The 21,445-nt window shown below is 31.8% G+C and overlaps 3 protein-coding genes across 5 annotated transcripts; all 3 read right to left on the reverse strand.

Annotated features, from left to right (window-relative positions):
• Positions 1 to 713: 713 nt before the first annotated feature.
• On the reverse strand, positions 714 to 2,010 carry LOC149886626 (uncharacterized). Its single transcript, XM_090091393.1, has 2 exons — positions 1,919 to 2,010; positions 714 to 1,233 (listed from the first exon to the last, which is right to left on the reverse strand). Exons 1-2 carry the CDS (start codon positions 2,008 to 2,010, stop codon positions 714 to 716), a joined length of 612 nt encoding a protein of 203 aa, XP_089947519.1.
• A 722-nt stretch (positions 2,011 to 2,732) lies between these two features.
• On the reverse strand, positions 2,733 to 5,071 carry LOC145190345 (tetratricopeptide repeat protein 38-like). Of its 2 annotated transcripts, none has more exons than XM_090090817.1 (2): positions 4,817 to 5,071; positions 2,733 to 4,284 (listed from the first exon to the last, which is right to left on the reverse strand). In XM_090090817.1, the coding sequence occupies exon 2, from the start codon at positions 4,236 to 4,238 to the stop codon at positions 2,844 to 2,846; it is 1,395 nt and encodes a 464-aa protein (XP_089946943.1). In that variant the 5' UTR covers positions 4,239 to 4,284; positions 4,817 to 5,071; the 3' UTR covers positions 2,733 to 2,843. The 2 variants fall into 2 exon arrangements, with proteins under 2 accessions (XP_089946943.1, XP_089946944.1); XM_090090818.1 differs by lacking the exon at positions 4,817 to 5,071 and having other exon boundaries at positions 2,733 to 3,223; positions 3,695 to 4,362.
• On the reverse strand, positions 4,750 to 10,354 carry LOC145190076 (tRNA (adenine(58)-N(1))-methyltransferase catalytic subunit TRMT61A-like). 2 transcript variants are annotated; one of them, XR_016453454.1, is made up of 10 exons: positions 10,220 to 10,354; positions 9,949 to 10,056; positions 6,791 to 6,953; positions 6,582 to 6,684; positions 6,256 to 6,353; positions 6,110 to 6,168; positions 5,810 to 5,935; positions 5,507 to 5,604; positions 5,376 to 5,420; positions 4,750 to 5,071 (listed from the first exon to the last, which is right to left on the reverse strand). XR_016453454.1 is itself a non-coding variant. In XM_080066838.2 (10 exons), exons 1-10 carry the CDS (start codon positions 10,277 to 10,279, stop codon positions 4,829 to 4,831), a joined length of 1,065 nt encoding a protein of 354 aa, XP_079922964.2. In that variant the 5' UTR covers positions 10,280 to 10,354; the 3' UTR covers positions 4,750 to 4,828. The 2 variants fall into 2 exon arrangements, 1 of the variants encoding a protein (XP_079922964.2); XM_080066838.2 differs by having other exon boundaries at positions 5,848 to 5,935.
• Positions 10,355 to 21,445: the final 11,091 nt, after the last annotated feature.

Raw genomic sequence — 21,445 nt, forward strand, 5'->3', positions numbered from 1 at the left:
GATCTTGAAACCAAATTTGACACGAGCAACTTTTCTAAAGACCATCCTGCTATTGAAAACGTTGGGTTTAAAGTAGGGTTAAATAATAAGATTATCGGCATGTTCAAAGACGAGGCCGGTGGAAAAATAATTAAAGAGTTTGTTGGGCTTCGTCCTAAGCTCTACTCTTACAAGATCGCTAAAGATGAACACAAAAAATGCAAAGGAGCTAAAAAGAAAGTCGTTCAAAAACACATCACTCATCAAGACTATTACGACTGCTTGATGAATAAGACAGAAAAGCTTACAGCCATGAACGTTATCCGATCACATCAGCATAACATTTACACCGAAGAAATCAACAAAGTCGCTCTCAGCGCTAACGATGATAAAAGACACATCTTACAAGACAGAATTCACACCCTTGCCATTGGACACTACAAACTAAAACCGTGCTTTACATTTATGGATTATGATAAACTCTTTGGTCTAGAATAAATTACGAAAAAGATACAGTTTTATACTTCTTTGCAGGTTCCGGCATGATATTAACAATGAGATGGAAATCTAATAACATTTTTACATTTTAAAAACACAATACCATCTTGAATTCCTTAAGTATGGAAAAGTATCAATGAGTCAGAATCCGCAAGTCCTAGTAGTCGCGTGCTTAACCAAAAAATTATGGTACATGTGTTTATCCATGGTAGATGTGATTTTAACTAAATCTCCAGTTAACCCATTGCCAAAACATCCCCAAAGCATAATATTACCACCTCCAGTACTTTTACAGTACTTTGTATACATTGAGGAAGCACTCTTTCATTAGGTAAACGCCTAACATGCACGCGACGTCGGGTACCAAAAAGTTCGAACCTACTCTCGTCTGTCCATAGAACTTTCTTCCAATCTTCTAATCCCCAATTTTTATGCATTTTTGCCCATTCCAATCTTTTCTTCTTATTTACTGCCCTCAACAAAGGTTTACGTGCAGCAATGCGTCTAATTAAGTTGACTGATCTTAGTCTTCTTTTTACAGTATCAGTTGATACTGGCTTTACCCTTGTTTTGTTGAGTTCTGCTGTTAAAATTGTGGCTGGAATTTTTCTATTTCTTTTGCTGGACACAACAATAAACGTATCTTCTTGCCGTGATGTAACTCTTGGTCTTCCAGAACGTGATCTGTCACTGTTGGAACCAATATCATGCAATCGTTGTAGAGCATATCTCACACCTGATTCGGATATTTTTAACCTGGAAGCAATTTTTCTATATGAATAACCTTCTTCACGTAAAATACATATTTTGCCACGAAGTTCTTCACAATATTCTTTCTTTACTTTCACCATTTCTCAAATTCTTTATTAAATTCAAGACATTAAATGCGCACACTAATGCCATTTTCAAGTATAAATATAAACATAAGTCTATTAAAAGCAACCAATTAAAATTACTGAAAACATCCTTACCATGCCGGAAAGTATCATGCTACTGTCAAACCTAAGTTTACAAAAAATATTTTGGTTAAAACTTTTGTGCAGTTTTAAATTTAATAAAGAATACTGAAGAACTTTATATGTATTTTACGTGAAAAAGGTTATTCATATAGAAAAATTTCTGCCATGTTTTTAGCAGCAGAACTCAACAAAACAAAGGTAAACAAAATTATTTGAAACAAAAAGAAAAGGAAAAAGTATGCAAAATTATGATTTGGCCTCATCAACTTTTTATATTAACATTTTTTTCTTTTTATATATTTAAAATCATCCTAGAATGTATTGCATTTACTGTTCCTTGCAAATATTACACATGAGCGGAGACTTTTGCACGGTAGTGTAGTTCTAGGAAGGGGCAACTAGAGGCGAGATTGGTTAAGCTCCGATTTCTTTAGCTTTTTGCAAGGTCTTAGAGCATGCTCCTCTACAGCGTGGAAACAAACTTTTCTTTCATCTTAATACTTGCTTTAGTCCTTGCTACCTTTCCAGTCCTGATCTCAATACCAGTCTCTTTAAGTGAGGAGATGTTTTTCATGATTGACTGGCTACTTGGACTTCACAATTAAGTTTGAGTGAACTCTAAGAATGGAGTTTTTTCCCTGAACCAAAGTCTTTTTATTAACTAAGAATAGATCCACTTTGCTTCTTAGCTCTGTATGTCAACGTTGTTTATTCTGAACTTAACTAAACTAAATTATTAGAGTTACTATCAAAGCAAACATTCATAACGACAAACTTTACTTTCGTGTCAGAATTAAACTTTGATGTTAGGTTGTTCTCATTTTTTCAGGTAAAAAATTTATATTCCGATAGGGAGTAATAAATTTATATAGATAGACTTTAATCTATAACAGATACTTTGGTACTTCCAGCTATATACACTTATTTTGAAATACACTTTAAATCAATTATTTGCATGAAACGTTTTTTAAAAACATGTGCGTATAGCTGGAAGTATTAAAAATCAATCATAAATTATAATACAAAAATTTTTATGATCATATTTTTTTAAAAAAAAGTTATCTGGTGAAAAGTCTCACCAAAATTCAACATTTGTACAAAAAAACTTGCTGAAAAAACATCATTTCTCAAGATTTTTTATGGGTTTAAAGAAGTACTTTCATAATTTAAATAATTCAAACCGTTTTTCAGACTTTTCAGTTTTTATATTGTATTATATTATAGGGTCAATTTTACAGCTGTATAGCATATTAATATAAAGAATATATATTGCAAACTACAGAAAGTAAAATTAGCGAAATTAAATCAAAATTTATTTTAAATAGTTATATTGGAATTTGAGCTTACACTCTTCAATAAATGGATACTTTGTTATAAATAAATAAATGATACAAACTTTGTTTCATTTTAGCAAAATGCTTCATGAGAGATCATTAGTTTGTTAATCATTCTATCCGTAAGTGAAGAGTTCTCCCGTATCATTTTTCTTTCGTTCAAGAGCGCTCTTGCTAGTTTTAAATGTCGCTTTGACTTTATTGATGCCTCTAAAAGCAATTGCTGAAACACATCCCTTTGCGCATTACTACCACCAATCTTTATCAAATCGTACTTAATCGGATATATTAACTCAACAACGTCATCGTATCTTTCTTCAGTAAACGCTACAAGACCTTTATACAAACTGAGGCCGACTAACGTGTTTATGTCCGTATTATCTCCAGCATAATTCTGAATGTAATCATCAATCGAATCGAAGAACAGCTTCACCGAGTTTTGTTTTTTAGCACCTAAACAAGACATAAGGTAGTGAGCATCGTTAAAAACAGTTGTATGATCATCGAGGTGTGGACGGCAAATTTCATAAACATCTTCCCAACGATCACCGACATTCACTCCTTGAAACTCTATGCGTTTTAGAAGTGATGCAGCATCTACTATATCCAAAGGCATACCAGAATTCATTCTCGAACCTACTTGCTGATCATATATTCCAAGAGCAGATTCATTGTCACCATTCTCAATATGATACAAAGCCCAATGCCAATAATTATGGCAAGCTAGCATGGCTCCTTGACTCCAGTTTTTTTCAGTTGAACTTAAAAAGTCAATTCCAGTGTAAGTTTGACCCGTCATTTCGTAACAGTGTGCTATAGCATGTGTTGCCCAGCAATCAGTATGATTCAATGTAAGAGCTTCTCGCGCGTTCTTTTCAGCTAAAGAAAAAAGATTTGTTTCCTCCAAGCCAAAAGCATACATACCTTTAAGATAACCATAGTAAGGATTACTTGGTTTCCAATATGGCAAAATTCTACCTACGCTGTCACGTATCATTAAAGAATTACCAAGATAGAAATAACTATCGTGTGCGAACTTTAAAGCGAGAATATCATTAGGGTAATCAATAAGAATTTCTTCCCATACGTTACAAGCTGATTTATATTTCTCTCGTGCAAATAGACTCGCCGCCTTACAGTGCAATTTTTCTCGTAAATTAAGATTTGATGACTCAGATTGCGAAAGCTCCTCGAGTTTTTTAACATTGTCATTGAACTCCTGATCAAGCCTAGGTGTACGCCCAGTACCCATTGAATCCAAACCTACAGAGAGAACCATGCCCATAGCAAAATCAGGATTCACATTCAGTAGAGACTTCAATGTGCCCTGTAACCCGCCCAAGTTTGGAATTTCAGTCCATGTAACATACTGATTTATAACTGCATCAAAGAGACAGGCAGTTTGATTGCATGTTGTTGAGATTGGCAAACCCTCGTCACGCCAAGCCTGACAATCACGCCAAACCATTTAAAATATATGTATGTGCTTGTTTTTTTATAACAACTTGTTTTCTCTAGAAAAATTATTCAACAATTGTCACTCCCAATTATCTGTTTTACAGCTTATAGTTCAGAATTATTTAATTTACGACTAAAATATTAAACTAAATTTTAAAGTATTTTTGTACATTTCCTAATAAGAAAAATAACAACAATGATAACAAAAATAATTTTAGAAGTAATAGTAATAATGGTAATAGTATGAACAATAATAGCAATATTAACTACAACAGCAGCAATAAAAAAGATAATATTATGTTAACGGTTTTAAAATAATAATATGCCATTATTGTTAAAGGTGTTACGATCTGACAAAACTATGAATCAAAATTTTTTTGAATGGTTGAAACTTTTTATACAATAACAAACGTCTAAAAATATATTTAAGAGATAATATTGGACAACATTTAGGAGATAATATTGAATAGGTGATTTTCTGATGAATTTATCTGAAAAACTTTTCTAAATAACAAACATTCTGATAGTTATTATGTTTTTAGTAAAAACTTATATTACATTAGCACACACATACTCTATATATCTTACTAGATATATTCCTTAGTTCCATAAAGGATACAAGGACGCAAAAGTTAAAAATCCTGTGTGACCAGGCATTTCTTTATTTCCTTTACAAGTTAAAACGTTGCAACGTCCAGATTTTGATTTTGCCGTTAGTTTGGTGACCATTCCTAATGAATTAACTCCTGTTACATCGCTAGAATATGTATCTTCTATCCGAGAATCATCTGATGAAGCAAGTTGAAGAAGGGATGAAGTCTCTGAAGATTCCCCTTGGATTGCCTTTAAAAGAATTTAAAAAGTTTATAACAAAATTGCAAGAAATGATCTATTTGATATTTTACCTATTAAACTTAAATGTTAATAAATAAATTTCAATTTACATCTGTAAAATATTTTATATCCAGTTTTCTATTTACATTTAGGTCCGTAAAATCTTTTAAATTTAGTTTTATGTGTAATGAAAACATTATACAGATGTTGCACAGCTGACTCTGCATTTTTACTACTAATAAGTGGCATCAAAAGAGAATTTGCTTCATAATAAGAGAAAGGAAACAATAATTATAAAAATTAACAAAATAACCTCATCACTTTGCTTGATTCGCTTTGCCTCAGTTGGTTTCTCATCCTTAAAAAAAAGTTACCTTAAATTTCAAGAAACTATGTTAAAACCTCGTTGTTGAAGCACGGGAAATTAAAGAAAAACAAACAAACATCATTATTATTTATGAAAGATGGTCCCAGATTTGCTTCAGGGATAGGTATCGTTTTAACATTCAAGGTCCTGACTAAACATTCCACTGTTTTGATTTCTAAAAAGAAAAAAAAAACTGTATTAGAATGGATTTTTTTGACAATGCTTGAGCAAATGTAAATCTAAGATGATGCTTGAACAAATATAAATCTAACCTCTAATTGAGCTTTAACTTAAAAGTTACAACTTCAGTAAAATTGAAAGAACAATTAAAAAAAAAAAAGAAAAAGAAAAAGAGAGAGAAACTACTGCTAAACAGCTACCTGATTTGCTTTAAGATTCTGATTAAAAAAAAACGCACCACAAAATCGAAATTGTCTTAAAACATCACACGTACGCTGCACTTGTTCAATACACGGTGAAAAAGAACAAATGCGACCACCTGATTTCTAAATGATGTGATAAAATTAGATACTTTAACAAAATTATACAAACTAATAATGTGACAAAATTAAACACACTAACAACAGTAAGAAGCCATTAACCCTAAAAAACTCATAAAAAAAACTACTAGAGGAAGCAATTCATTACAAAACAAAATCAGAAATTTTTTAGAAGCTAACTTTCATTGTCTTTGTTGCATGTGGTATTGCATCCCATGGAGAAGGAAGATCTAAGAAAACTGAAAAGGATTTCTTTTTAAAATGTTTTCAAAACTATAATTTAAATTCTCAAATAAAAAAACTTTTAAAAAGTAAAAAGATTTTACCTGCATCTGCATGATCTTCAAGAAAAAATCCTTCTTTACAAACATCAGCACATTTACAAGTGACATAATTTTCAAGACCATGTTGTTTGAACTCTTCCCTGAACAATTTTTTTCTGTTAAGTTACTGTTTGTAAAAATTTGTAAGAAATTTTCTAACAGACTAAAATCCAGATGTTGATAAGTTAATCTTATTATTTGCATGACAGAAATGATGTGTGAAAGATAAGAAAACTATACTATAGATTTCCCAAACTTTGTTGTCATAGATTTTTTTTCATCTTTGACATGTATTATAATAAGTTTCTACATAAATTTATAAAGAATACCTTGCTTTCTCAACTCTTTGTAAATGAAAATCAATTGTGTGAAGATGACCACTTGGCTTGACAGTCCTGAGAATAGCATGAGAAAGAGACCCACTTCCTGTACCTGTTATTTTTAAGAAAAATATTGATTATCTTTTATCAAGAAAGTTTGAAACTTGAAACTGATTCACATGTTATAAAAAAAGGCTGCCCAAAATAAAAGAAATTACCTGATTCAACAACAATGGAACCTGGTTTTAATTGTAGCTCCAAAATTATAAGAGATATATCAGTTGAATAAAGAATCTGTGTTCTATGTGGTAAAGTAACAGTCCATAATTCAGGAGATGGATGGAGTAAAAAAACCCAGCCTTTGCGATTCTTAGAATAAATCTACATCAAACAAATATAAAGTTTCATAGTTTTTTTAATATTTGAAAAAATATGTATATTTTACAACCTTTTTATTCTGAACTTCATGAATCAATTTTATTCAAACTTTACTGCCAGTAAAACCTTCTTCCTTTGAAACACCGAAATTTCTCTGAAAGATGTATCTTTTTCTATTATTTATTAAATTTTTTTTATTCTTTATTATATTATTTAATTTTTTTTTTTTTTATTAAATCATTATTATTTTGATTATTTATTATATTTAGGACTTTAAAAAAAATAATTGCATGAAGTATTTTCCTTATAAATGCTCTCAATTTTATCTCTATGTAAGTGTTGTTTATTTTGAGATGAGATGAGAATGAAGATCATTTTTGTTTTAAAACTTTAAGATTATTTTTGTTTTAAAAGTTTAAGCTTGGTTCTATGAACATCAGCTGAAATGCAAATTCATAACAAAAATACAAAAGAATAGATTACTAAAATCATCGAGATATCACTCAAATACCAGTAACAAAGAAATGTCTATCTTAATAAAAGAAATTTATTTTTTTACTAAAGTTATGAAGTTTTTAAGACCAAGATAAAGTAAAGATAAAGTACTCCTTATGTACAAAAAAAAAAAAAAGAACATTTAAATTATTAAAAGTATATAAATATCTTAAACAAAAATTTTCAAGCTGCATTTGTGAAAGAAGATGATGGTCCACTGCCTTCTTTTGATTTAAGAACTGCTGAAACATTCATTATGAAAATTGAAGATTTTACATATGAAGATGTCTATTTAAGATTAGAAAACTTAAAAGATAACAAATCAAGTGGTGTTGATAATTTACATTCAGCTATTTTAAAGAATTGTGCATCAGCCTTTGCCATTCCACTTACGTATATTTTTAAAGAATTGTTTAAAACCAGTAAACTGCCAGTGCAATTTAGATCAGCAAATATCACTCCTCTGTACAAAAAAGGCGAAAAAACCTTAGCGGGAAACTACCAACTGATATCACTCACCTCAATTGCATGTAAAATAATGGAAGGTATAATAAGATGTTAACTTGAAACTTTTCTATGTAAGTTCAAACTAATAAGCAAGCAACAGCACGGTTTTGTTAAAAATAAATCATGCTTAACGAATCTACTTGAAACACTTGATTTTATTTCAACCGCCTTAGAGAATGGTAAACCTGTTGATGTTATTTTTTTGAATTTTGCCAGGGCATTTCACACAGTACCACATAAAAGATTGTTGTTTAAACTTACAGGTTATGGAATATCTGGTCTGACAATACAATGGATTGAAGCATTCTTAAAAGAAAGAAAACAAAGAGTTGTGATAGGCAAAAATGTATCCTCTTGGGCAGAAATTACCAGTGGTGTGCCACAAGGGTCAATAATTGGATCACTCTTATTTGTACTAGTTATAAGCGATTTGCCTGATACTTTAAAAAATCTAACAAAGCTATATACTGACAACACCAAAATTATGAATGAAATGCTTTCCAGTGCATCAACTCTTTCTTTGCAATCAGATCTCGATTCAGCTTTTAAGTGGACTCAAGACTGCCTTGTGAAATTTAATATTTCAAAATGTACGGTCATGCACTTTGGCTGAAATAACAAAAAATCACCCTTTTACATCAAAGAACAAAAGTTAAACATAACAGAATCTGAAAGTGATCTTGGAGTAATCTTCTCAAGCAATCTAAAATGGAAAAATCATGTATTAAATGCATAGGTAAAGCCAACCAAATGTTGGGTCGGATTAAAAAATGCTTCGTTTGCTTAGATACTAGACTGCTAAGAATTCTTTATGTTTCTTTTGTGCAACCACTGTTAGAGTTTTCAGTACAAGTTTGGTCACCTATTCGAAAGGGAGAAATTGAATTATTAGAGAGAGTTCAACATCGTGCAACTCAATTAATACCATCACTTAAAAAAATCAACCATGAGTATCATCTAAAAGCTCTCGACTTGACTACCTTGACAAAAAGAAGACAACAAGGAGATATGGTTCAACTTTATAAATTCTTCAACGGTTTTAAAGATTTGGAAACAATAAAAAAAATTAGTATTCAAAAAACTCAAGCAAGAGGTCACAGCTTTAAATATGTCAAAGAAATCACTAAGCAAGCATGTCGTGAAAACATTTTATTTAATAGATTGGTCAACTTATGGAATAGCTTGCCAAGTGAGTTGGTTAAAGCACAATCAGTTAAAAGTTTTAAAGCAGGTCTTGATTGCTGGATGAGCAGCAATTAAGCAAATCGGCTGTCATAGTGTGTTGATACCACACTCGCTGGCTCACACCAGCTACAGCATTTACTAATACTTATACTAATGCTAAATATTTCAAGTTAAAACAATTTAATATATTAATCTATGTGTCACATAGAAATATGGTCACAGTAAAAAAGAATAGAAAATTTTTTTGCATCATTGTTTATGTATATATATAAGAGATTTATATGTAATTGCAAACTTTCATAATCAATCTAGAGCATTCAAAAATGAAATCATTAAAAAATTAAATTTTTCTGTCAAGTTCAAAAAATTAAAAAAAAAAAAAAAAGGCTTAAGCTGTTTTTTTTATTTCCTTAAGACGACAGAGAAAAAAAAAAAAGTAATAAATTGATTTTTCATTAGATTTGCTTCCAGATGCTATTAATCCTGATTCTTTGACAGTCATTGGATAACATGTGGTCCTTGTTATTACTAACCATTCTCTTGATCACCTGAACACTATCGTGAATTAAATACCTCCTGAAACTTTAAAAGCCATTAACTGGTCTAAAAGACTTAGCATTCAGAGATCTTAAATGAATGGAGGAGAATTTAATGGAAATCAGTGTAGATTTTGCTTAAAAAATATTGACTCACTTGAATTGTTAATTATTAAGACCTATGTTATTTAGTAAGCAGAAATACTAATCTATGCATTCAGAACATTAAAAAATTTTTTTTATCCTGGCTATATTTTCTAGCCTATGTAGCTTACCTTAGTGCCAAACCTTTGTCCTATAAAGTCTTTATGTGGAAAAGCACCAAACTTTGTTTGTTCAACTTTAGAAGAGTCGACAAGTATCATCATCAGTGATTGTTTTCCCTTTAAATGTAACAATGATTTGATTAGTTTAAATATACACATAGAAAATAAGGATGAAATGATACACTTTAGCTAAAGAACTTAAATTTAATTTAAATTAAAAAAAAAAAAATAATGTAAATATAATATAAATTAATTTAAAAGTAAGAATTGTGAAACTTACTAAGGAAAGTATAATCGTGTCGCCTTCATCAACACTCTCTTTCCATTTGTCAAAGCTCATTTTATTTTTTAAACTTTAGCAGTTATATAAAATTATAAATTTCATTATAAATCTAGTTTGTAATTTATTATTACTTCTTTTTTAATGAATAAAAATTAACTGTTATAGAAAAAATAATTTATTAAATATACGAGCTGAAATTTTATATTTACTTTTTATTCCTAAAGTATATTTACATTATATGCCTCTGGAAAAATCTATTTTTCTTATATGATGAACAGAAGATAAGTATAATTGTATTGAACTGTTTAATTGATAATTTAAAACAGTTCACACAAGCAAATTAAATTTGATGTAAGGAATTTATGAATGTGTGTACAAGTTAGATTTTTCGGTAAAACATTCATATTTTTCACGTGCACTTCTAATTGCGTGCGTTATATGTATGACGTATTGTATAGACAGGGGTGTGCTACTTTTTAGTTTAAAATTTTGTTGGTATAATGTTAAAATTATGGTCAATAAATCTACAAAAATTACTAAACTTTGTTGTTTTATGTGATTTTTTAATATAATTATAATTTTTTTTGTTGGTAATTTTCCTTTATAGTTTTTTCTTTATTATTATCTTCATATCCAGGCCAGATAAGTCAGGAATAGTCTTCAACTCTTTCATGTTTCCTTTTATGTAGACCCGACTTTTCAATTTTTTCAATGCTCATGTTAATTTTTTTTCCTGATACTTTTCCAGCTATTAAAAATACTCAGTCTAAGGTGGCTGATGATGTTGAAAAACTTCCTTGTTAACCTGTTTAGAAGTGAGAACTTCTAACGATTGACCTTTTAACATTAGATAATATATCTGAATCCTCGGAGACAACTCCTTCATTACAAGAAAAAGCCACTTCACACTTTACCTCTGTAAAGGAACAATTTTTTTAAATTTGTTTTTAGGATTGTGGCCAAAGAGCTTTTTAAGTAAACTCGATGAAGCATCTTCATCAGAGTCATTACCCGTCGGAGGATCTGTCGGTGGTGACAAGCTAGCGCTAATTTGCATGTTTCAAAAATGGCTTGAGTAGCAACCATCTATGCATCCTAGTATCCTGCCTCATTAATTGTAAAGACGATTGCACTATTATATTTCAAGTAAAGAAAATGTGATATAGAATACTCATTAACTCTGTTGCCATAATTAGGAAGTTGATTTTCAAATCTCTTAAGACTTGTCTAAGCTACTTCCATGACAACATTAAGTGGAGTTTTTTATCAAAAAAACCCACCCAGATCAGGAATGTATCTCAATTGATCAAGATTTGAATTCCAGCAAGTAGGAACGCTCAGAACAAGTATTGCTTAGATTTTCGTATCCTCAGTAGCAACTTTCTTTAAGATGCTAGTTGACTTAGCAGAATGATTGAAGGGTCCAATCAGTTTTTTAAATTTTTCTCAAACTACAACCTATTCAGGTACACTTTCTAAAGTTAGAGTTACAATAAAATGGATCTTATAATTTGCGCACCAAAGACTGCTGTTGATTTCTTTGCTTTTACGTATTGCTTTCACAATAATAGAACCGCTATTAGTAATTACCAGTTTATTTTCTTAAAATCCATTTCTTTTGTAAATGAATCAACTTTTTTAGTAATACTTTTGCCAGTATGTTGTACTTACGTCAGAATAGCAAAAAAATTTTTACAAAAATACAGCCAATCTGATGAAAGATGGATTTTTTGGTATCTTACTCGATTATGCTTAATCTTTGTTAATTGACCTTATTATGATTAAATTTTTAAGGATACATACACATTTGCAAGACCTAAATATTTTTAATATCAAGATTATTTATGAAATTGTAAATACTCAAATTTTCACTAAATTTTCGTCTATTTTCTTAACAATATGCATAAAGTATTGATAAAAAAATTTGCTCAGTATAGTTGGAAAATGATTGCAGTATATAACAGTTTTTGAGTTTTGGTAACTAAATTTATGTAACTGACAAAAAAGTTACTTCAAATAGGCACATTTTTATCATGAAAAAAGCCGTTTTTAGCAACTTATCTAATGATATCCAGCTGTGTCCAACCTAATTTTAAACAAATGTCATAATATAATCCATTTTAAGTAGTTTAAAAGTAAAAACCGGACCGTCCTAGAGAAAAGTGTTATCAAAAACTTTTGCACTTTTTATCATTCAAGCATTTTCTTTTTCAAAAACGTCTAGCTGAGCCAACTTCACAAATTTTTCATGTTTTACACTTCTTCAAACAATCCCTAACCCCCCACACCGTACTCCGACCTTCCACCCCTGACGCTAGGCTCCTGCCCGCTTAACCCCGTCTCCTGGTGTACGCCAATTTTAACCGCCAAAATTAAAACAAAAATATTTTCGGCACCAAAGTCGAGTAAGATACCAAAAAAATCCATCTTTTATCAGATAGGCTGTATTTTTGTAAATATTCGTTTGGTTTTTTTTTTTTTTAATATTCTGACGTGCGTGTATTGTACTAGAAAAGAGTCAAGTTTTGAGAAGAAGACGTTTAATTTTAAATAGACTGGTAATAAAATGAAAAGTTTGAGATTTGAAAGCATTCGTAGCAGAAATACAGATGTCAGTTGTGAAAGTCGCACTATCAAGGTCAAACTTCTCCTTATCAACAATTTTCTTCACACGATCACTGCCCTGCTAGCACACAACGTTGAAAAAACGTTGAAATAACGTTGATCGACGTTAATCAACGTTGTTACAACGTTGTTTCAACGTTGTTTCAACGTTGTGTGCTTGCTGGGTGAAAACTTGATATAATTGAGGAACTTTTGTACAAGAAAGTGAACTTTAAGAAATAGGACTATACCTTTCCTTCGTTGCTTGCTTCATATTGAATGGAAGGCTTTGTTGTAGACAACAGAGAATGGTATGTTGTCAATGACAACTTGCGGTTCTCCGTAGTGGATAACAAAATCTAAATCTTTACTCAATTTCATATGCAATCCAATAGTTTAGATTTAAATTCCCTTGACATATGTAAATTATAAGTAATATAACTGTGTCAAGAGAATTTGATTTCCAGTAATAAAAAAGGATGGTATTAGAAGATTTAATTTGCGATAACTTTCTATCACTAGAAATAACTCCCTTGGTACAGTTAAAATATTAACAATGTAACTGTTTCAAGGGAATTTGCGTTTTTAATTATTAGATCTCATAGTCATTACTGACGCTATTTTCGAACTATTTATCAGGGAAATACGGTTATTTGCAATATTTATACTTAAACGAATATATTCGTAGAAAAGTATTTTTGTTTGAACGAATATTCTTTCGTTCCAACGAACAATATTCGTTTAAACGAACGTTCCTTCGAAGAATGTTGCTAATTTTAGGATCATCCGTTACCCTTCGATATCGGTTGCTAATTTTAGGATCATCCGTTACCCTTCGATAAAAACAACAAGTTGTTTTTGATCCCTAGAATTAAGTTTTGATGTCTTGCCAACTCTTGGTGAACCTTTTACGCCATTTGAAAGTTTGTAGTTTTTCAGCGTTGTTCGGACAGAACATAGTGAAACACCACCATAATCTTGCTATATCTCGTTGACTTTTTATGTTATCTATTTGTTGCGTTACCCATTTTGCAGCTTCTGGTGTGCCTAGAATTTACCATTCAAAATATCTCTGAAATGTTTGAAAAAGCTTCTTTTTTTGAGTTCACTTGTAATTTACATTGGTCAAAGCGAGTAAAAGGTTTTAGGTTTCTAGATAATCAATTTAAGAATTATTAAGTTTAAATTATCCTTATTATTTTCACACATTTTTAAATAAGTATTTAATAGGGTTGCTTTAATTTACCTTTAAATTACTCAAAAAGAATAAATTAGACCGATAAGTGTTATATATCATTAAAAAGCTATATGATTCACTCAGAAATTAAAAGGTTTTGTAACTGCTTATTATTCAAAAAAATTAACTAAGAGATAATTAAAAACCTGTTAAAAAAAACTGACTTTATATTTTTGAAAGCCACTGTATCAATTGTATTCTATTAATTAAAAAACATTAAGATCTTTTCTGCTTTATAAACATTTTTAACTGTGTTAGTTATAAACATTTTTAAATGTAAGCGTAAGTGATCATCCAGCGTATGAATTGGCAAGGAAAGGTTGTCTCCAAAATCTTCATTACAAATGGATTTAAAACCAGACAAAATCATCTTCCTCAATCCAATCGATGTGTTAACCGTTCCTCAATCAGACTGATTGCTATAAACTCGGGCTAAGGAGAAGCAGCTAAAAGAACTGGTCTTTGCCGGATTGGGTGTTGCTTAAGGTTTATAGCATAAGATGACATCGATTGTAGTAAAACGGTAAGCTTCTTTTAAAAAACATTAGAAAAAAAAATGCATGCAACGGATCTTGCTGCAGCGATTTTGAAGAAGAGATTGAACAAATCGGTAAAAGAGATCGTAGGGTACGACTTTATACACTACTGCCAGGTTTGAAGTTATAACATCCAGGTTTATTGCTTGTAAAAAAAAAAAGGATGGAGCTAGGATAATGGAAACTTGTGATTTTTGTGGTTCAACACGTTTTAAACTTGCAGTCTTCTTTCTAGCAATTGTGAAAGAGGGAACGGTCAACGACCCCTTTTTAACAATTGCTGGAATATAGCGGGAAAAGTGGAATTCTTAGCATCCCCAATTTTTGCACTTGACGATACTGACTTGTATAACCATTATGTGCATACCAGCTGATGTCGTTGATTTCCATCAAATCGGAGATTTTAACCAGAGTTTCACACGCAAACCTAAAATTTTCTTTTCCCAGGACTACTAGGAAAAGCGGATTCTGAGCCATTGATATATTCCTATACTTAATCCTAGCATACAAGATGGCGTCGTGTTTTTTTTCCGTTCTAAAATTATTTCTTTCTGCAATGTTAAGGAATGGATCTGATTTTGTAGTGTCCAATGGCTAGCGTATGTATTCCATCTTCCAAGATGAATCTTTTATCGTCGTTAGCGCTGAGTGCTACTTTGTTGATTTCTTCAGTGTAGACATCGTGAAGATGTGATCGTATAACATTCATGGTTGCGAGCTTTTCTTTCTTGTTCATTAAGCAGTCGTAATAATCTTGATGAGTGATGTGTTTTTCAACGACTTTCTTTTTAACCCCTTTGCATTTTTTGTGTTCTTCTTTTTCATTAAACACCTCATAGGAGTAGAGTTTAGGTCGAAGCCCAACAAACTCTTTAATTTGCTTACCAGCAGTCTCGTCCTTGAACATTCGAATAACTTTTTTGTTTAAACCAACCTTAAGCCCAGCGTTTTGAATGGCAGGATGATCTTTAGGAAATTCGCTAGTGTCAAACTTGTTTTCTACATCGTCGGCAATGTCCTGATAAAAATCTTCCGTTTCGATTTCGTAAAACAGAGAGTCAGTATCAGTCATTAACAATTTCAGCTTATCCCCGTATTTAGGCTTCATGTAGTCGTAGTGGTGCTGAAACATGAGAGTTTTGCTGATGTCTAGGATGCTCATTCCCAAGAAAACAGGCTTGTCGTAAAAGACACTTGTTCTTTTCATGTGGATGGCGATTAGGTTTTCTTAAAAAATGGTATTTCGCTCATAATTAGGTTTTCTTGATAATTTTAGAGCTTCTTTTCTAGTGGTGATAAGCCTAACATCAACGCGTTTTAGAATATTCTCCATAGTTTGTTATTTTTAAAAAAACTTTATTCTTTAAAAATTTCAAGTTATCAAGGTATTGATAACTTCTTGAAAATCAAGCCCTTCATTCAATTTTTTTAAAACGTAAAGACACAAATGGCCACAATAAGACGTATCACCAAACTGAACTCTCTCGCTGTTGTAAAAGATAGGACTTTTTAAATAATCAATGAGCTCTACAAGAGGAGGTTGAGCATAAGAGTCAAAACTGTATTTCTTATCACCGTCTTTAAACCAACACACCCAATGAAACCCACCAGTGCTTGAATCTCCCGTATTTACGATTCCACATTCTTTTTTTCTTGTCTTTTTTGGTAAATCATCCCTCACAAAAACACCTCGAAAGTTTTTCAATTTTAACTGTTTAGCAGCCTTTATCAATTGAAAGTTAGTTAAAGCCTCATTAGGTAAAACAATTCCTTCTACGTCAATCCATTGAAAGTCGATCATTTTTTTAAATTTCTTAAAAAGTTTATCCAAGTTTTTGAAAAAAGGTGAAAGAAGTTTCAGAGAATGGCGCCTAAAAAGGGGATGTTTGAGAAGGGTGAATTGGGTCCGAGCAATAAACCAAAACCAGTGCTAATACGTTTGTAACCTTTTCCAGTTTTAATGAAGAGTCCATCACCGTGAACATTTTTAGTCCATGGGGTGATAAACAATCCACCTCCACCTACAGTTTTTATCTTCATTCCTTTTCCATTTTTGCTCATGTAAAAAAGACCTCGCCCAGCGATTTCGTCAACCATGGCAGAGCCGGCAGAGGCTCCAACACCTGAAAGCAGACCAGTGGCAAGAGCAGGAACAGCCTTTGTGGCTAGAGTTCCTAATAACGGTAAAAGAGCCCCAATGAAGCCACCTTCGACTTTCGAGTTGTATGCAATTTGTCTTTTGCTCAATTTAAGAGTGACCCCTTTTCCAGTTTCATACGCTTTTCTAATTTTGTTCAATTGCGCATTAGTGATAGCGAGAACATGTTTACCGTTCAAGTCTTGATGAGAAAGCTTAATGCTAGTATCGGTTTTGTCTTGAATGGCTTTTTTAATTTTATCAGATTGGCTCTGCGAGATATTAATTTTGATATTTTGATAATTGCTCATTTTTTATGTATTAAAAATTATTTATTTCACTTCTCGAATATGATATCGTATTGTAATATCCTCTCCACGAAAATCAACCAAATCTCCATTCTGATCAATGATGCGAGTAACCATTGTTGAAATTTCAAACAGTTTAAAAGGAAGATAAATCAAATGCATTGGTCTCTCGATGATTTTAAAGCCTGGACTAACATTTGGATAAAACGAGTAAATGCAATTTAATTGGGTTCCATTAATATAGGATGATCCGATAACGTTGTTAACGATTCTGATGGTGTTAATGCTTGAAATTCTAACGATATGATCCGACTCGTATTCGGAATTGGAGTTTAATTTTCTTTTAGTAAACCCTAAAACTGAAGAGATGCTGTTCTCCACGTTAAAGTCAATCAAATAATTCAAGCCAAGTTTAATGGTTGATTTTAAAGTATTAAGATTGATTCCAATTTGAAGGTTGTTTGGAGAGTAATTAATTTTATTTGAAATAATATAACTTCCACGTTGAGCTGTTTTTATTGTGTTTAAAATAGACTTTTGCAAATAGTCATTGATGTCTTTAATGCCATAGCTTCCTGATGGAATGATAATGTTCTCCCAATGAGCTCCATTGTTCATGCTGTATTTGAAAGAATTGTTTTTACTGCTTACATTTGGAATGCTGTTGTAAGTCTCAAGACCGAGAAAAGCCATTTCATAACTTTTTCCTTTGTCAAAAACGATTTTATCCAAAAAATCAGTGGTAATAACACTTGATTTTCCATCTACATCGATGATTATACCTGACATTTTTTAAATGAGAATTATTTTTTAAATTGTTTTAGAAAAATAAAAAATCATCAAACCCGCTTCGGTACTTTCCCTCGTTCTTTTTAGAAGAGAGATCAATGACGGCAAATCCGTGAGGTTCATTCCAGCAATGATTGCAAAAGGCTTTAAATTCTTCTATTTTCATGTCGCACGAAACGTGATCTTGATAAATGTGGTTAACGCTTTTTTGGTCTTGTTTAAAGAGACAAATAAAGTTAGCATTTTCTCTGATGGTATGTCTTGGAATCTCGAAATAGTTTTGAGCGAGATAAAAGCAGTCAACGTTGGAGTGTCTTCCTCGGATGTAATATTTTTCGCACTTGTTTTGATTGGTCAATTGCAAATCGTCAAAGATCATCAAATTGTTTTTAGTTGAATCGAGATCTTGAGGTTCAGGTACATCTTCTTCACTTTCAAAGAATTGACACTCCATACCATCGTTACCAGGATATTTTTTTGAAAGGTTGTCAATAACATCTTCAGGGTTTAAATTCAATTTTTCCATTTCGTCTTGTACATCATCCGTTAACAAATCAACAATATCCTTTTTAGGAAGTTTATTTTCGAAGGACCTTTTGAGTATTTTGTATTCGGGTTGGAAAAGGGATTTGCCAAAGACTTGCAAGCGGTTGTAATCTAGCCACCCAGGTCTTAAAAGTAAATTTAAGAGCAACTTTGTTTTTCCGCAACCGGACTTTCCAACGATGATTCCTCGAATGCTTCTTGGTAAAAGCTTGCTGTTGTTTCTTTTGGTTTTCCCAATTTTACACGACAAATTCATCACTTCCATTTTTTATATAAACTTTTTTATATATGTTAAAATGTACTGCGTTAAGTGTAGAAGAGAGACTGAAACCATTCACTTGAAAAACGAAATCACAAAAAACAACAGACATATGTTAAAAGGGATTTGCGACTCTTGCGGGACAACCAAATGCAAGTTTGTTTCTTCTCATGGATCATCTTCAGCAACAAAAGGATTTGGTGTGAGCGATTTGAAATGGACGGATCAACTTGCAAACGAGCTTCATAAACCAGTCATTCATCATTTTAAAAGAAGAAAAGTGTTTGTGGACGACATTGATGAAATATGGGCTGTAGATTTGGTTGACATGCAGTCGTTTTCAAAATTCAACAACGGAATTAAATACTTGCTCATGGTGATCGATGTGTTTTCAAAGTATGGATGGATTGTTCCGTTAAAGAGTAAAACTGGAGTTGATGTAGCTAACGCTCTAAGGAAAATATTTGAGGAGAGAAAGTGTATCAAAATGTGGGTGGATAAAGGAAAAGAGTTTTATAACAAGCATGTAAAAGCTCTAGGTGTGCAATTATACTCCACTGAAAATGAAAAAAAAAGTTCTGTTGTTGAACGATGGAATAGAACAATGAAAGAGAAAATGTTTAAATACTTTTAAGCTAACAACACCAATAAATACATTGACGTTTTAGACAAAATGGTTGATAACTACAACCACACCAAACACTCTTCCATTAAAATGACTCCAGTTGAAGCTAGCGATGAAAAGAATAAAAGCAGGGTATGGATGAATCTAAATGGAAAGGTGAGAACAGAAAGACAAGAACCTAAATTTTCCATTGGAGATAAAGTGAGGATCACTAAAAAGAAATCACATTTTGAAAAGGGGTATACACCGAGATGGACAGAGGAGGTTTTTACAGTGTCAAAAGTTCAGTATACGAATCCGCCCACGTATAAAATCTCTGACGCTAACGGTGAAGAAATTCAAGGCACCTTTTACGAGCAGGAGATGCAAAAGACACATCAAGACATATTCAGAATTGAAAAAATCATTCGCAAAACCAAGAGCAAGTTGTTAGTCAAATGGTTGGGATATCCAGACTCGTTTAATTCATGGGTAGATAATAATGAATTGTTAAGTTTGCAAAAATGATCTAAAAATTTATTTTTAATATGTAAAATGCATGCTCCTCACAAGTTTTTTAGAAATGTTGTATCAGCAGAAGTTCACAGTTTGGATTTGCAATTAAAAATTTTGGAAGAGAGAGTTAGAGAGTTGGAGGAAAGAAGACCGAGTAACATTATTGTGTCTACGAAAACGTTAGATCATCCACCTTATTTCAACGTTAACGAACAATATGAGATTTTTGCTCAGAAAGACATTAAATTTGCTGCTCTCTCACATACAATGATAGCTTTATCCATTGGGCTGAATTTGGAGAAAGGTGTTGCAGTGATAACATTAATGAATAAAATTACTGATCAATTGAATTATATAAAAAACGAAGTTATTATTTCAGAGTCTGTAGATGATGTTATTATGGACGTGAATAGTAACAGCAAACAGGACGTGATTGTTAAAAAAGGAGAAAAACTTTGTAAGATTAGTTACATTGATTTAAAATAGTTTTTTTCTTAATAAAAATGGAAATATTGAATGAAAAACTTTATCCAGTTCTTCCATCAGCTCCTATAGAAGAAGGAGGGCATGTTTACCGTCTTCAGAAAATAAGCGAAATTCAGAAAGAGATAGAGAGTGAAAAAGCAAAGCGAGTTCATCTGAGCAAAAAGTATCATCGCGTGTTTAGGATCATTTCTAATGTGGATAATACAATGCAAGCCTTATGCATTGCTTTAGGTGTGACTGGAATTGGTCTTTTATCAACCATTATTGCCAGTCCTGTTGCGATTGCGTGTGAAGGTGTGGCTATTGGCATGGGTTTTTTATCCATTGTAGGAGGGCAAGTCAACAAAAAACTAGCATTAAAAGTGGAGTAGCATGAAAAGATCAAAGTGTTGGCTGAGTCGAAATTGAATACGATTAGCGAGCACATTTCCAAAGCGTTGATGGATGGAAAAATAAACGATTCAGAGTTTCAATTGATTCTTGGTGAGCTTCAAAAATTTAAATCCTTGATGGAGGAAATACGAGTCAAAGCCAAAAACGGAATAGATGAAGTTACTAAAGAAAACTTGATTCAAAAAGGAAGAGAAGATGCGATTCAAACGTTCAATAACATGTTTAAGAAAGGATCAACGTAGTCGTAAAACCAATTTATGTTTTTTTCCACGTATTTTAAAAAGGATCAACATAATCGTAAAACCAATTTATGTTTTTTTTCCACGTATTTTAAAAAGATGTTTTTCTTTAAAATACACGATCCGAATAAAAGGGATGAAATTGTGAAAGAAATTAATGATAGACGAAAGAGGATTTATCAGAACAGCGTGAATGACAACATTTTAGATACGAATTTTCAAGCTGATGTGAGCAAGCTGTTTAAGCCCATCATCGATAGTAATGAAAAGATGATCAAAAGCCTGTCAGTCGATCAAAAAAAGAAAAGGCCTTTCGAAGTGAACAAAGTTGGAGATAAAATGTACATTGGAAAAATGGAGGTTGAAATAGATGGAAATGATATCATTGTTGGTGATGAAAGGTATGAAGGAACAAAAGGCCTTTGGGAACTGATGACTGAATTAACAATACCAAAGAGTTATACCGATGAAGATTTGCAAAATTATGAAAAAATTTTAATGGATAGTGATGCTATAAAATCTGATTCGCAACCGCATAAACCGAAATCATCAAGAAGACCAAAGTATCA

The sequence above is a fragment of the Hydra viridissima genome, unplaced genomic scaffold (genome assembly GCF_058129835.1).
Source record: "Hydra viridissima isolate aposymbiotic clone 2 unplaced genomic scaffold, HvirCarnegie_v1 scaffold_6, whole genome shotgun sequence".
NCBI lineage: Eukaryota > Metazoa > Cnidaria > Hydrozoa > Anthoathecata > Hydridae > Hydra > Hydra viridissima.

Excerpts from the sequence above, each read along its gene's own strand:
- LOC149886626 (XM_090091393.1), bottom strand. The coding sequence starts at position 2,010 with ATGAAAAACATCTCCTCACTTAAAGAGACTGGTATTGAGATCAGGACT. Across the intron at positions 1,234-1,918 it reads AGTATTAAGATGAAAGAAAA|GTTAAAAATATCCGAATCAG; the intron begins GTTTGTTTCCAC and ends AATTGCTTCCAG.
- LOC145190345 (XM_090090817.1), bottom strand. The coding sequence starts at position 4,238 with ATGGTTTGGCGTGATTGTCAGGCTTGGCGTGACGAGGGTTTGCCAATC.
- LOC145190076 (XM_080066838.2), bottom strand. The coding sequence starts at position 10,279 with ATGAGCTTTGACAAATGGAAAGAGAGTGTTGATGAAGGCGACACGATT. Across the intron at positions 5,605-5,847 it reads AAGACAATTTCGATTTTGTG|AAATCAAAACAGTGGAATGT; the intron begins GTGCGTTTTTTT and ends TTTTCTTTTTAG. Across the intron at positions 5,421-5,506 it reads CTTTCATAAATAATAATGAT|GATGAGAAACCAACTGAGGC; the intron begins GTTTGTTTGTTT and ends CTTTTTTTTAAG.